Genomic DNA, 16287 nt, shown 5'->3' on the forward strand with positions numbered 1-16287 from the left:
TTTTTAAAGTGGTTCCTGCTGTTTGACAATACTATCTCAGGACACACAGATGTGCTTGGCATACACAGACGGATCTTTCTCAGTGCCTGGTAACTGGTAGACATTCATTAGAAATTTAAATTAGAAAACTTGATGAATTTTGAAAAAAAATGGACTGGATTACAGAGATCCCAAAGTATTATTAGTATCATTTGCATATGAAACCAGAACGACTGTCGATTCTGTACCTTCCTCTTTCAGCTTTTTCTCCTCCTCCTCTTGTACCTGTTTCAGTTGTTCGGCTTTTGTGATTTTCTTCTTCTTATTGGCAGGCTTGACAAAGACCACAAGATTAGAAGGGCTGTTAACATACACCCAGGTTACTTAAAAACACGCTTCCTTAGGTAGCAATTATGAGAAACACTTCTGCTCAGGACACGTGTCTTTCCTGCCTCTTTTCAACAGACGAGACCGCCGAGCGGTGCAGGGCCTTGACTCAGTGCAGCGCACGACTGAGACTGAAAACTAAAGTAAGCGCATAAATTACGCAAAAGCAGGGACCACCGTTGTTATTGGTTTAGATCTAAAATGTCCTCTAAAAGTCTCACGTGCTCACGAGGTGACTGCACGAGGTGACTGCACGGGGTGCTTTGTACTGCTAAGCGCTGCTGGGAGGGAGGCGGAGCTGGGTGGAGGCGGTCACCAAGGGGCCACCACGGACCAAAACCGTGAGCCGAAATACACATCTCCCCCTTTAAGTGGTGGGTGTCGCCTATCTTGTCCCCGCAATGAGAACGTATCAACAAGGACAACACCACTGACAAGCATATGCAATTTAAATCAATCTTTCATGCCCAGTTCCCGAATCTTTAAAAAGAAAATCTCATCTTGTTGTACGCAATCAAGTACACGTAAAAATAGTTGGAAAACTGTACCTCTATTTTTAAAAAAGTATTTTAGTGGTATTACGGTTATTTTGCTTGTATAGAAGAAGGATTGTTTTTAATAACAGAGTTCAAGGAAAATGTTTATAGAGAAAGTGGCATTTGATTTCATTCTCAAAAGATTTTAGCGGGCTGGTGAGATGGCTCAGTGGTCTAAAGCGCCTACTTAGAACAAGCTAAGCTAAGCAAAGCACAGAGATCACGGTTCAATCCCCCAGCACCACATGCCAGCCAGCCCCGCCCCCTGGTGGGCTGAGCTGGCCACACACACACAAAAATATAAATAAATAAATTTAAAAAAAAAAAGATTTTAGCACTTGGGGGAAGATATCTCAAGAAAAGAGGAACATGCTGTAAGATAGAGTCAGAAAAACTCTGGGTAGGCCAACAAATTCAGCAGGTTCTGGTAAACTCTGTAAGAGATGATGAAGGAAACGGGAAAAAAAAAAGAGGGATCCAGCCTAGTGAAAAGTTTGGGCACTGTAATAAGAGAATGAACAACTCTTACGTGTTTTGAGAAGGACTGTTGCTACTAAGAATATAAGTTTTGAAAACTAACCTCATAAGAGAAATATAAAGTGGACACCACCTGGGTACCTAGTAACAAGAATTAATAAACTAATATCTCGGCAGTGGAAATCAGAAATGTATAAGCTAAACTATTATTATCATTAATGTATTGAGTATTGAGTACAGGGTCTCACTACAAAGATTGGACTTGTAGTGATTCTCCTGCTTCCAGCCTCCCAAGCGCTGGGATTACAGGCACGCGCCACCATGCCAAGTCTCAGTCTCCATCTCAGTGTGCCCCGGGGATGGGGCCTGCACAGCACACTGGGGATTGAACCCCAGTCCCTGTGTTTGACTAAGCAGGCACTTTAGTCCCCTGAGCTATTTGGCCGACCCTAAGCTGACTTTTTAATAATTAAAATTGGAAGAAAGAAGAGGAAGGAATCAGAGGGGAGTCTGTAAAGAAAAAGAAATAGAAATTTATAGACTTTGTAGGAAATGCCGATGGATAATTTCTAATGCTCAATTAAAACTTCTCATCAAGGGGCTAGGGAGATGGCTCAGTGGAATAAGTGCTTCCCTGGCAAGCACAAGGACCTGTGTTCAATCCCTGGTTCCGCCAAAAAAACCCTTCTCGTCAAGTCATTTTAAGGTGGTCATGATTTTAATGCCAAACTGTCAAGTCGCATGTTATTAATGGAAAACCATATACTGCCAAAGTTGATTTTTTGCCCTTGATATACGCTATTTATTAAGCACTTACGTTACCGCTGTTTGATTGCACACCTCCACAGCCCCCTCCTTCTCAGATGCCTTGGCTGCATCTCATGCTCAGCCATAGCTAATCTACAGTGTTTAAAATTATAGTCTTTGTTCACATGCTCCTTAAGTACTTATTACACATCTTAACTTGGCATTGAAAACCTTTCATCGCAAACTTAAAGAACTGAAAATACACTTTCAAGTATAGGGTCTATAAATGGATGCCTTTCCAGCCCTATTAAATTCATCACTACTTAAAATGAGTCCTGTGGAAACCTCATATCCTACTGTTTAATGAACAATATCACCACTTAAAAATATGACAAGCGCTTCCTTAGCACAAAAAACTTAATTCTTTTTCTCCTTGAAATCCTGTTTCCATTCTACTTTCCTAGCAGATTATAACCTTAATGTGATACACTTGAAAAACTTTTGTTGTTTCCTTGTTTATTTGGTACAAGAATATGTATGAGAGTTTAAAACATTTATTTTCCGTTTCTCTAAGTATTTTCATTTTTCCCTGGATTGAAATAATTTTATATAATTTTCAATATACAACCAAATACAGCAATATAATATATTAAGTTATCGTAATTGAATATCATACATAAAAGTAAATTTTTCCTGGCTATACCTCTCTCTCTCTCTCTCTCTCTCTCTCTCTCTCTCTCTCTCTCTGTCTTTCTCAGTCTGCCTCTCTGTCTCTGCCTGTCTGTCTGTCTGTCTGTCTGTCTGTCTGTCTGTCTGTCTCTGTCTGTCTCTCTCTCTGTCTGTCTCTCTCTGTCTCCCCCTCTCTCCCTCTCTCCGTGTCTCCCTGTCTCTCTCTCCATCTCTCAGTCTCCCCCCCCCACACACACACAGGGTCTCACTATGTAGTTCAAGCTGACCTGGGGGCTCACTTTGTAGCCCAAACTGGTCCTGAACTTGCAACTATCCTCCTGCCTTAGCGTCCTGAGTGTCATTAGCTCATTATCCATGTAGAAGTTTTAGCTGTTATTCAGTTTTAATTTTAGAAGTACGAGGAATTAGAAATCTGATTTAATATTAGAAAGTCAACAGGAAAAGGTAATAGAGATGTAATTCGTTTTTTAAACTCTTGTGCCATTGCCAAAAGTCACGTATTAAGTTACCATAAATTAGCCAAGCCTGGTAGAGCCACGGAGTGCTTGGCATATGTCCCACAGACGTATGCCATTTACCCTGGTAAAGCCGCCCACGTGACTACTGGCGCTCTGAGCCTGGTGTGTGTCCCCCAGGGCCTGAGGACCTAACACTCCAGACTCCAGATACCTGCAGAGATCACTGAGATGCTCGTACACACTTGAACACGGGTGTTGTTGTCCCTGAGGGACTCATGTGGAGACTGCACGTGTGCACCCACCAGCACCAAGCCCAGACCCCCTACTGAACCAGAACCTTGGGACCCACCTGCAGGAGCAAGTTTTTCCTTACAATAGCTACTCCACACAATCAGAGAGATGAACATTCTGCAAATGTACAGATTATCAATGTAAAACAGAAACAAGCAAGGAAACGTAACATCTCTAAACTACCTCAACAGTAACAGATCCTAACTAAATCCATGAAAAAGAAGGAACATTAAAGCAAACAAAAACATAAACCAAAAAATAAGAAAAATTAAATCTATGAAATGCCCCCCCCAAAAAAATCAAAATAATGATCTTAAAGAAACTCAGCAAGATACTAGAAACCACAAGATAGATAATTTACTATCAGGAAGGTAATTTATAATCTACATGAAAATTTGCAGAGACACCGAAATTTTGGAGCTGAAAATCTAATGAGTAAAACAAAAATATGAATGAGAGATGAACAGCCTGAAAATCTAACTTAAACCTGGACAAATGTTCTGGAAAGTAATTTTTTAAAAGAAATACAGGGGCTGGGGAGATAGCTCAGTAGAATAAGTGCTTGCTTGGCAAGTGTAAGGTCCTGAATTCAATTCCTAGCACCACCCAAATAAATAAATAAATAAATAAATAAATAGAAAGAAAGAAAGAAATACAAGTGGAAGGGCTGGCCAGGCGTGGTGACCTGTGCCTGTAATCCCAGCTCTTGGGAGGCTGTAAACAGGAGAATCACTATGAGTCCGATCTAGTAGTAAGACATTGAATTTGTAGTGATTCTCTGAAAACTCCCGGCCCCTGTGCCTGCTTGCAGGTGCTTTAATCTGCTGAGCTATTTGGCCGGCCCTTCCACTTGTATTTCTATTTATTTATTTATTTATTTATTTATTTATTTATTTGGGTGGCATTATTTATTTGGGGGATTGAACTCAGGACCTTGCACTTGCCAGGCAAGCACTTATTCTACTGAGCTATCTCCCCAGGCCCTGTATTTCTTTTAAAAAATGAATTTCCAAAACATTCATCCAGGTTTAAGTTCCCTAAAATACAGAAAAAGAAAAAAAAATAAAAAAAAATACAGGTGGCCAACAAACATACAAAAATGTTCAACATCATTAATCTCAGAGAAATGCAAATCGAAACCCAAATGAGATGCCAGGTTACCCCTACAGGTAGGATGGCTGTTGTTAAAGACAAAAATACCAAATGCTGATGTGAATGTGGAGAAAGGAAGACCCTGAACACTGCTAGTGGGTGTGGTAACTAATTGTTAATTTGGCTGGATTAAGCAGCCCCTTGAGAGATAACTAGATCAGTGGAACATTGTGCTCGCCCGTGGGCGAATTCACTCCTGTTTGTGGCTGGTCATGCTGCTGAGAGGCGGGACCCAGACGAGGACGGGGACTGCTGGGGGTGGACCCGGAGTGGGGTCTCTCGCATGCACCCTTCCCTCTGTTGCCCCTCCTGGTTGCCACCGGTGGTGCAGTTTTCTCTGCTGTACCGTTCTACTAGTGCTGCTTCTGCCTTGGAACCACAGGGACTGAGTCCACTGGGGCCATGAGCCAGGGACCCTGCCTTCCTTTAAGTTACAGCTTTCCATTTTCCCAGCAATGGGAAAGCTAATTAGTGCAGCCACTATGACAAATAATAGGGAGACTTCTCAACAAAATAAGAATAGTGACCGCTGTTACATAACCCAGCAATCTGACTACAGGGCATACAGCCAAAGTAAAAGAAATCATTTTGTCAAAGGGACATCTATCTGCACTCTTGTGTTTATTGTGTCACTATTCATAATGGCCATGATACGGAATCAGCCTACTTTCTGTCAGTGGATGAATAGATAAAATATAATGTCATATATTATTCAGCCACAGTAGTGGAATCGTGTCTTTTGCAACAACATGAATGAGCCCTAAGGACCTAGTATTAAATCGAGTTAGCCAAACACAGAAAGACATTGTATGATTTCATTTACATGTAGAAGCTAAAGAAGTGTGTGAAGTAGAGTACGGTTGCTAGAGGCTAGGAACTATAGGCAGGAGAGAGAGGTACAGAGTCTTTGGGTGGTCTAGGCATGATGGTGCATGTCTGCAATCCCAGCACTTGGAAGGCTGAGGCAGGAGGATACTCATGAATTTGAGGCCAGCCAGGACTACATACTGAGTTCAAGTCCAGCCTAAACTACATAGCAAGACCCTGTCTCAGAACAAAACAAGAGGTTGCTAATAGGTAAAAAATTACAACTAGGCAAGAGAAATAGATTCTAGCATTCTGTAGCACAGCAGAAAGACTATGGCTCACAATAGTATACATTTCAAGAAGAGTGGACCTTAAGTGTTTCCAATACAAATGATTAATAAATAATTTTATGATTATTTAACAGAATCATGTGCTAGTTATCTTCATGTGATCATTACATATTGTGTCCATTTCTCAAAATATCACACTGTACTGTGTGAATATATACAATTTTGTATCAATTTAAACACTGTCCCTAAAGGACAGTGGTGATTTTTCTTATTTTTCTTGATAGCTGTCTTATGTAGCCCTAAATAATATAGTGTTTTTAGTTTTATATTTTACACAAACGTAGCTAGCATGACAGCACATTACTCTGAAAGGCTGAGGCAGGCAGAGCACAAGTTTAAGACCAGCCTAGCAATTTAGTGACTTAGTGAGACCCTGTCACAAAATTAAAAATAAAATAAAAGCCCTGGGATGTAGCTCAGTGCAAAGGTCCAGGTTCAATCCCTAATAATGAAAAATAAATAAACAAAAAGCTTTATATAAATGTACACAGTTATGGCTTGATTTCTTATTGTGGAAAAGCATATGTAACATGAAATTTGGTATTTGAACATTTCAAGCATGTAATTTGACCTTGCTATTCAACCTTTATTTTATTTTTAAGAAAGGAACTTGCTATGTAGTGCCAGCTGCTGATCTTGAACTGATCTTTGTAGCCTGAGTTGATCTCAAACTCATGGAGATCCTCCCACCTCAGCTTCCTTAGTCCTGGGATTATTGTCATGGGCCATCCTGCTCAGCTTTCAACTTTATTTTTGAAAACTACCTTAGCTACCTTAGAATTTCAAGCTGGCCGTTCCCTTCTTTCAGCACACTGAAGACATTCCACTGTCTTTAGCTTCACAGTTGCCACTAGGACTGCAGTTCGTGTTACCGGTTTGCAAATTCCCTCATGATAATAACAGGGAAATAAAACAAAGATTAAAAACAGGTCTAAGAAAAAAACAACAACAACAGGTCGAAGGGCCGATGAGGTAGCTCAGTGGACTAAGTGCCTGCTTAGGGCAAGCTCAGGGACCAGGATTTGATCCCTGTCATCACAGGCTGCACTGGCCCTGCCCTGGGGCACCCAGAGCCGGCCACTGAGTCTGGGCATGGTGGCGCACACCTGTAATCCCAGCTCTGGGGAGGCTGAAAACAGAAGGATCACTATGAGTCTGAGCTGCATAGTGAGATCTTGTACCAAATACATAAATAAAAAAAAAAGAATTAAAAAGCAAAACAAAACAGGTCTAGTACATCCATTACTTGTTTGGTTCCTATCATCACTCAGATTTTTTCTTGATAATCCCCTATTAAATATTTTGAAGATGATGGTTTTGACCTATGCTGATGTAATCAGTTTTTTTTTTTTTGTTAGAAAGAGTAGTCCCAAAACTCTTAAGTTTAACAAATTAAAAGAGGAAAAATCAAAATGTTATTTTTTATCTTATCATTTTAATCAAAAGCTTACAAGATTTAGCTCAAAGCATTAAAAAATGTCTGCTATTTACCTATGAGAGTGCCAAGTCTTCAGACTTGAACGGCAACACCAGGGTCACTTTCCCTCATACACTGTCCCCATTTATTTTATTTTATTTTTGCGGAACCGGGGATTGAACTCAGGCCCTTGCGCTTGCCAGCGAAGCGCTTAATCCACTGAGCCATCTCCCCGGCCCCTGTCCCCATTTTTTGGTGCAGTGTGTTAATCAACATTCTTGTGATACACTATCTTATTTGATTATGAATCAAGTAAGAGTTGATTCTTTATACATTGCCATTTTAAAAATGTAATTTTAGGGCCAGGGATATAACTGGGAGGTTGAGTGCTTTTTTTAGCATGCATGAGGCCCCAGGGTTGAATGCTTGGCACTTTGAAATCAATCGATCAAACAATCAAACACTCCACATCCTACACTTAATGCCATTTACATTTTAGTGTCAACATTGAATGTGGTAGGGCCAGGAAGATAGCTCAGTGGTGTATGCACCTGCCTGGCAAGTACAAGGTCCTGAGTTCAATCCCTGGTACCAAAAAAACAAAAACAAACAAACAAAAAAACCCACAAACATTGAATGTGCTATAGAAATTTTTGGCAAGCAATGCTTTTTTGGAAACAAAGTGTTCTTACATTAAAATAGATTTAAAATAAAAGCAAAGGCAATGAGGCCTTCCTGCTGCCCGCTGGTAACAGCTCCATGCCTGGGAGGAGGACTTGGGTAACACTGTTAATCGAATCAAATAAAGTATGCAAAGTTTACTACAAAATCGATTCACTTTTGGAGTCTGGATGTTTTATTAACAAGTTGCATAGTGAGAGATTTTTGTGCTACCGTTTAGTAATACTCTCCTGAGTAACATCTGTAAACAAATATTGCTGCATTCTCATTGCACTGCACAGATTCATTTATTTATTTGTATTTTAGGGAAGGGTCTACAGGGTGTTCAGGGTCTTACTACTAAATTGGACTCGTAGTGATTCTCCTGTTAACAGCCTCCCAAATGCTGGGATTACAGGCGTGCGCCACCACACCCAGTCTCAATTGCTGTCTCAGCACATCCCGCAGGCAGGGCCAGCACAGCAGGCCCAGGAATTGAACCCCTGGCCCTTGTGTCTGCTTGCAGGTGCTTTAATCCACTGAGCTAGTTGGCCGGCCCTTGCACTACTGTAGTTATGACCTAAGAACATCTTGATACTTTTGTTGGCACGTGTCACCACTTACAGAGACTAAGCCAAGACAGGAACACAAAGTCCTTGGTGCTTTGATTCAGGAAAGCTTTGCCAACATGGATGTTCTGAAGGGTCTGTTGGTTTCACACTGCAGATCCCAGGACAACAAAACACAGTAAGATTTAGAAAGGACAAAAGAAAAGAGAAGAAAAGCAAAAGCCTTTTTGCAGCTGGGTTGGTGGCTTTTCCTGGTAATACCGGCTACTCTGGAGGCTGAGGCAGGAGGACCACAAGTCTGAGACTGTCTCAAAATGAAATTCAAAGGGTGGGGGAAGTAGTGAGTAGTGGCAGAGCCCTTGCCTAGCAAACACAGAGCTCTAGAGGGGCTCTGTTCCCAGGGCCACAAACACAAGAACAAGGTTAGAGTGGCTATTTTTTTTTTTTCTGTTAGTTTTTGTTTTTAAAGTAGAAGGGTGGTTATGAAAGAGGAAGATGCAGTGGTAGACATGCAGAACTTTGGGACAGTATATTTTCTTAGAAACCAGTAAATAAGGAAGTGGATGATTTCCATAACATTCTCTGTCTTTGCATCCTTAGGAAATCTCTGCATACATCTAGTAGTGCTTCAAGAAAAGGGTAGGTCTGAAAGTTTACTTCAGTTTGAGGTCTTCTGCCCTTGACTGCTGTAGTGGTTCCCTCAAGGGTCCTCTTCCCTTCACTCTTCCTTTCTTAAGTGAATTGTCCATATGGTAGCCATACTGAGCCTTTTGAAAATGTAATTTCACCTCTAATTTCAGAACTCCAGGAGGCTGAGGCAGGACTGCAAATCTGAGCCCTGCCTGGGCAAGTTAGTGATTTAGCAGGACCTTGTCTCAAAATAGAAAATATAAAGGGCTGGGGACGCAGTTCAGCTTAAAGAGTTGGGTGGGATACTCACTACTGGCCCCCAAATATAAACACAAAAACAAACACAAGTGAAAAACAAAACAAACATGTAATCAGGTCATGTCACTCTTCTACTTAAAACTTTCCTGGGCTACCTATCCCACCCAGAAAAAATATAAATCCTCCACCTACTTGGCTACAAAGTATTATATGCTTGGTGGTGCATATCTATAATCCCAGGACCCGGGAGGCTAAGGCAAGAGGATTGTTGTGTAAAGCCAGACTCCGACTCCAAAAACACAGTAAATAAGAAATGCATGCCGGCCTCAACCCGTGAACAACACAACACAGCAGACCCTCCAGAATGCCACCCCCTTAACAATGCTTGCAGAGCCTTAATAATTTTTTTTTTTTGTATTTTTTTAGGGAAGGGTCTACGGGTGTTCGGGGTCTCACTACTATATCAGGCTTGTAGCGATCTGCCCGTTTACAGCCTTCCAAGAGTTGGGATTACAAGCACGCCACCATTACAGGCGCGTGCCACCAATAATTTTTTTTTCAGTTATATTCACAGCCTCTGAGAGTTTCAGGTTCGTAGGGAGCATAAGTGACTGATCCAACATGGAAGGCAAAGAACACATTCCTTAAATAAATATTTAATTGTATAAATATTGAAACATCTTTACAGAAGCATTTCTTCTAAGGAGTCAAGAGCCACACGTTTTTTTAAGCATCAGTGGATTAAGTGGAGTTTCACATATTTGTTCAACAAATATTGACCGAATTTTACTATGGGCAAGGCATGGTGTGAAATGCAATAGGTGTAAGAGTAAATGGCGTGCTCCTGAGCTTGAAGGGTTTGCAGCTATGAATACAGGAGAACTGAGTGTACAGTTGCCCCTTGGTATTGGCGAGAGGATCCCCTGGCTATCAAAATGACAGATGCTCAAGGCTCTTACGTAGGACAGCACAGAACTGTCTATAATTGACATCAATGTTCTTATATACTTTAGGTCATCACTAGGTCACTTATGATAGGTAATAAAATGCAAATACTATGCATAGAGTTGTTAAACTGTGTTAAACAATGACAAGAAATAAAGCTTGTACCTGTTATGACAGTGAAGACAGTTCTTCCCAAACCATTTATCATTTCTTCATGGTGAAAATATTCAATGCCCTGTCTTCTAGCTTTGAACACATACAGTATCTAATGCTATTTATAGTTACAATTCTTTTTTTAAAATGGATTTTTAGTCTGTGGTTGGTAGACTTCATGGATGGAGAACTTACAGATTTAGAAAAGGACTATAAGTGATTTTGTAAGAGACAGTGGTGGATTATTTTACAAAGAAATGGCCTTCGAGATAAGCCTTAAATCACTAACTCCAAACCCAAGTTCCTGTCAGACCAGGAAGGTAAATGCTGTATGGGGTTTGCTTATGGTCAGAACATTGACAAAAAGAAGACTTTTTCAGGGTAGCTGCCACTGAGCCCAGTCATCTGAGAAAAACATGCTATTAGAATTCCAATATTTCAAGAATATCTGACAATCTGATTTTTTTTTTTGCATTTAAATAGTCTGTAACTGATTTTTATAAAGAAGGAAAACAACTTTTCTATCAAGCAAAATATGTTGGCTCAACCTGGCCCACTAGTCAAGAGATTATAAACTCTATCTTAAACTATGAATCTACAGGGTAGGTATGGTGGCACATGCCTGGAATCCCAGCACTCGGTAGGCTGAGGCAGGAGGATCACTGCAAGTAGGCCAGCCTGGGCGGCAAAGTGAGTTCGAGATGCATGTGCTAACTGTTAAATTCATATTAACTTAGAGTTCACTTTTGAAGTCATAGCAAGGTTTCTAGGTAAATTTTTGTTGTTGTTTAAGATTCATTGATTTTATTTATTTGGTATGGGGGTCTCATACTCACGCAGCTCAGACTCACAGTGATCCTCCTGTCTCAGCCTCCCCAGCACTGAGATTACAGGCATGTGCCACCATGCCCTGTTTCAGCGGCCAGCTCAGTGTGCCCAGGGATCTGGGACTGGCATGGCATGCAGTACTGGGGATTGAACCAGCCAGGTGCTTGGACTACTGAACTATCTTCCCAGCCCTCTAGGTAAATTTTTAATCTTGAAAAAAAAAAAAAAAAAAAAAAAAGATGTTCTTAATCCAAGATCTCCTATGGCAGAAATAACAAAAATCCTCAAATATAGATACTGGTAAAATTTAATGGCTTCTTTAAAAAAAATCACTTTTTTTTCCTTCCTCCCTTAAAAAAAAAAAAGGATAAAATGGAAACATTGCCTTGCAAATAGGGAGGGGAAGATGGGTTGAAGGGAGGAGAAAGAAATTTAAAAAAAAACAGAGAAATCAAGCTACATCATGTACAATGATGAATATGATCATTATGTATATCTAAAATGTACCAATAAACCTAAAAAATTTAATAGCTAGATTTAAGTGTTCTTGTGTAACTTAAAATATGTCAAATTTGATACATTTCTGTAGTTGTAAAGGATTATCCTATGATTTAAGTAGCATTAATGTCTAAAAAGTATATTTAGTAAACTATATATCCTATAATCCAATTAGAAAACTATCAAAAAATTCCACGATAATTCTGTTCAAACAATGTGTTCATAAGATTATTTTGAGAAAATAATTTCTACATACCTTTTTTTCTCTGGAACCCTAAAAGTTGAGGGGGAAAAGAATTGATACATTTTAAAAAGAATTCAAATACTTTCAACAAATTACCATGATTATGTAAGTGTTAGTTAGGAGAAGCTGGGTAAAAGCATAAAAGAACTCTCTATACCATCTTTGTAACTTTTCTGTAAATCCAAAGTAATCCTACATTTAAAAATCTGTTTGAAAAAGAATTCACACAAAACTATAAGCACATGTAGAAAAAGCTAAAGTTTCACCCACTGAAGTATCTTTGAAGAGTGGATTTCATACTGTTTGTTAGACAATCAATCACAGATCTATATTTAATGTAATGCCCTGTCCCTAAATAATACCAAAAAGTACTAGCTTAAAAGGTCCCCAAAGAACTGGACACAGTGGCGTACACCTGTAATCTCAGCATGCAGGGAGATTGTAGGACCACTGTGAGTTCAAGGCCAATCTCGGCTATGTAGTAAGTTCAAGGCCAGGCTGAACAATGTAATGAGACCCTGTTTCAAAGATAAAACAAAACATAAAGGAAAAATTCCAAAGAACAATAAATTATTGACTATTGGCACAGATACGGAACTTCAAAGTGTGCAAATCACCTCACATTATAAAGAAATAACTTTTCTGTAAAATAAAACTGATGACTTTTTATAGAATGGGAACTAGTCATGTAAAGCTGGCAAGATATGGAAAAGTTTAATTGTATTTTCAGTAATGTGGTTTTCTTTTTTGTGTTTTTAGGGAAGGGTGTTCAGGGTCTCACTACTAGATCAAACTAGTAGTGATTAGCCTGTTTACAGCCTCTTAAGAGCTGGGATTACAGGGGTGCACCACCACTCCCAGTCTCAATTACCGTCTCAGCATGGGGCTGGCACAGCAGGCCTGGGTATCGAACCACTGACCCCTGTGCCTGCTTGCAGGTGCTTTAAGCCGCTGAGCTATTTGGCCGGCCCAGTAATGTGTGTGTGTGTGTTTTGTTTTTTTTTTTCCCAGAACCGGGGATTGAACTCAGGCCCTTGAGCTTGCCAGGCAAGCACTTATTCCACTGAGCCATCTCCCCAGTCCCCCAGTAATGTGTTTTAAAGCAGATGTGTTCTAGAAATCATTTGGAAAGCACAGTATTTCAATAAAGATTTATAATTGCAAGGACTTTTTACTAGTGCTACTAGTAAAATTTTCTGATTAGGGCCATATGCCAGCCAGGCTTCTGGTAAGGAATTTATAGATCATTTGACTGTAAGATTATATACTTTACATACTTGAAGAGCTATACATGGGAAATAATTGGTTCAAGCTATAAATTAATCATCATATAATGCAGATGTTAGCATTCAGATATATTAACAATTGCATCTTGAGATGTGCATATAGCTTACTAATTTATTCAGCAGATGTTTATTAATGATTGACACATAAGGCCATCTGAGGTGCTGGAGATATTATAAGTAAAAGTGACAGCTTTTACGAGTTTCACAAATGTCATCAATTTTTATTTTATTATTTATGTTAAGCACTATTAATACTTAACAAACTATGTCCGCTTGAAATAAATAGCATATAGCACAGGATCGGTAAATAGTACTGTGCTGAGATTCAAGTAACCTTCTTTTATTTTATTGGCGGAACTGGGGATTGAACTCAAACCCTTGTGCTTGCCAGGGAAGTGCTTATTCTACTGAGCCATCTCCCCGGTCCAAGTAACCATACTTTAAATGTGGGTATGTTGTCATCTCTCCAGTTAAGGACAAACACATCTCTTTTCTGTATATAAGAAAAGCCATTATGCACCAAAGTAGTTGGCATTGGCGTCATGTAGTCGTTATCTTTCTTAGAAATATATGTTCTTGGACTAAAAAATCTATGTACTCACTTCCCTTCCCACCTTATGATTTAGTAGATGTGATAGGTTGAACCGAATCCTTTTAAATTTCATATCCGGAAGTCCTAACTCCTAGCATTTCAGAATTCAGTCTACTTGGAAATAGGGTCATCACTGATTTAATTAGAGATAAGGCCATACTAGAAAAGAGTAGGTCTGTAAACTAATATATATGACTTGTATCCTTATAAAAAGAGGAAATATGGACATAGACACGTGGCTATGCTGCTCCAAACCAAGGAATTATTAGAAACTGGGAGAGAAGTCAAATACCCCCTCCCCCCATGCACTTTAGAGGAAGCGTTGCCCTGCTGACACCTTGAATTTGCATTTTCAGTCCCTATACGGTGAGACAATATGATTTTTAAAAAATATGTATTTTGTACAGGGTCTCACGAAACAGCTCACACTCGTAGTGATCCTCCTGTTTTCAGCCTCTCCAGCGCTGGGATTACAGATGGGCTCCACCACGCCCAGACTCAGTGGCTGGCTCAGCGTACCCAGGGACAGGGCAGGGCTGGCGGGGCATACAGGACTGGGGACTGAACCAGGGTCCCTGCGCTTGCATAAGCCGGCACTCGGTTCGCTGAATTTTCTCACAGGCCCCTGGACAGAACATCTCTACTGTGGTACTCGGTTACTCGTCAGCCCCAGAAAACCAACACAACACATGTGGAGCTTGGCTCCAGGCATCTGCAGCTTTAAGAAGTACTCCGTGTGTGGAACGGACGTTCGAGGGGCCGCAGTTAGAGAACATTTCCAGAAGGATCTAGGAAGAGGAAACTCGAATCCGCGTTCAAAAAGGAACAAGCTGTCATAATTTGTCAGTAGTTTTACACTGGCTCACGTTCCATTTGCATTCTTCCAGGAATACACACCACTGTTTCCCACCACTGTGGTAAATGCATATTTGTGTTTTAAAACAAGCTGAAAAGCACCACTTCCTCTGTGTTCCTCCCCAGTGTAAGCATCTCCAACTTTGGGTTATTCCGCACTAGCTCCTTCACTTGTGACAGTTATAAAAGTGTCTCGCAGTTAATTTGCTTAATCTCCCACAGAACACTGTCGCATGCATCTTTGTATCTTTGGCTTGCAGCCCAGAACCAAATACCAAGAATGCATTCTCCACGCTCCCTTAATTAATCCACCAAATAATCGAATAAGTAATTACATTCTCTACTGCCTCTGACTTTAATCATAAAGATCTCTTGATGGAAATCACATTTCAGACAACGGGGAAAGAGATCATCTCAAGCTACATCTGGTTTCTCTCCCTGAAGAGGTGACAGTTGAGGGCAGAAAAGCCAAACAAGCTTTACCATATTTAAGGCAAGCTGAGTACTTTGCATCACAAAACAATCCGCATTTCTAGGAAACACCACACAAAATAACTTTTTAAAGCAGGGAAAGTTATGTCTATTTTTAATTAGCTGCAAGGAGGTATAAAACCTTTGCGCCAAGTTGCAAGAAGAGCGCAGTTCAGCGGGATCATCTATCATTATAAGAAGGTACTAGCTTAAGACCAGGCTTATGGTCTGGGGAGTTAGAACACCGCATTACCATGCTGGCCATCTCCCGCTCGCAGAAACCGAGTTAGGAGGTTTTTCCTAAACAGATCCCCTCTACAGTACTAAAGATTCTTATTACAGCCTGCAACACCGGGGAGCCAGAATTAGTTCACATCCCTTCACCAGTCTCTTTCATCTTCCCCTCTCACCATGAAGAGGCAAAGCGCGACCTTCTCACTCAGCAAAATCGGAGCTCTGCTGTGTGTGTAAACATCCCGGGTTGTCAGGACGACAGGCCACGCCCACCCCCGCCCCCGAGGCCGCCGCGGGCCCGCCCACTCCGGCCGCGCAGTCGCACTGGGGTTCTTCCCGTCGGCGCCCCGCCCCTCCCCGCTCCGCGGTCCGCGGGTGAGGCGGTGGAGGAGGAGGCGGTCGGAGGCTCGTCCTGCTGTGGCGCGCGGGGCCGGGCTTGCGTGTTGTTTTCCGGATCCCGGGATCTGGAGGTGGTGAAGTATGCTCTGGGTGTTGGAAGGGGGTTCTGAGCGTTGACAGGCTCCCCGCCCTCCAGCGGGTGTTAGAGCGAGCCTTTCTGGGAGGGTGCAGGAGAAGGAAGGGGAGAGGAGCGCGATCGCGTCCGGCGACAGCCACCGCGGCCGGGGCCACCTGTGCTGGGGCCACCTGTGCTGGGGCCACCGCGGCCGGGGCCACCTATGCTGGGGCCACCTGTGCTGGGGGCCACCGCGGCCGGGGCCACCTGTGCTGGGGTCCACCGCGACCGGGGTCACCTGTGCTGGGGCCACCTGTGC

At 41.5% G+C, this 16287-nt stretch overlaps 2 protein-coding genes across 4 annotated transcripts in view; one reads left to right on the forward strand and one right to left on the reverse strand.

Annotated features, from left to right (window-relative positions):
* Casc1 (cancer susceptibility 1) overlaps positions 1 to 15771 on the reverse strand; it is a 74881-nt gene extending 59110 nt beyond the window's left edge. Inside the window, exons 1-3 of the mRNA XM_023719041.1 lie at positions 15691 to 15771; positions 12089 to 12106; positions 228 to 312 (exon numbers count right to left, since the gene is read on the reverse strand). Coding sequence (XP_023574809.1) covers positions 228 to 312; positions 12089 to 12106; positions 15691 to 15693 — 106 coding nt within the window. The 5' untranslated portion in view covers positions 15694 to 15771. The remainder of the gene's footprint in view (positions 1 to 227; positions 313 to 12088; positions 12107 to 15690) is intronic.
* Positions 15772 to 15867: 96 nt separating this feature from the next.
* Etfrf1 (electron transfer flavoprotein regulatory factor 1) overlaps positions 15868 to 16287 on the forward strand; it is a 9579-nt gene continuing 9159 nt past the window's right edge. The window contains exon 1 of one of the 3 annotated variants that reach the window (XM_023719039.1): positions 15868 to 15987. The gene's annotated coding sequence lies outside the window, so the exon portion shown is untranslated. Of the gene's footprint in view, positions 15993 to 16287 lie in introns of all 3 variants that reach the window. The other 2 variants (XM_004634561.2, XM_023719038.1) reach the window with 2 other exon arrangements.

The sequence above is a fragment of the Octodon degus genome, unplaced genomic scaffold (genome assembly GCF_000260255.1).
Source record: "Octodon degus isolate 3935 unplaced genomic scaffold, OctDeg1.0 scaffold00064, whole genome shotgun sequence".
Taxonomy (NCBI): domain Eukaryota; kingdom Metazoa; phylum Chordata; class Mammalia; order Rodentia; family Octodontidae; genus Octodon; species Octodon degus.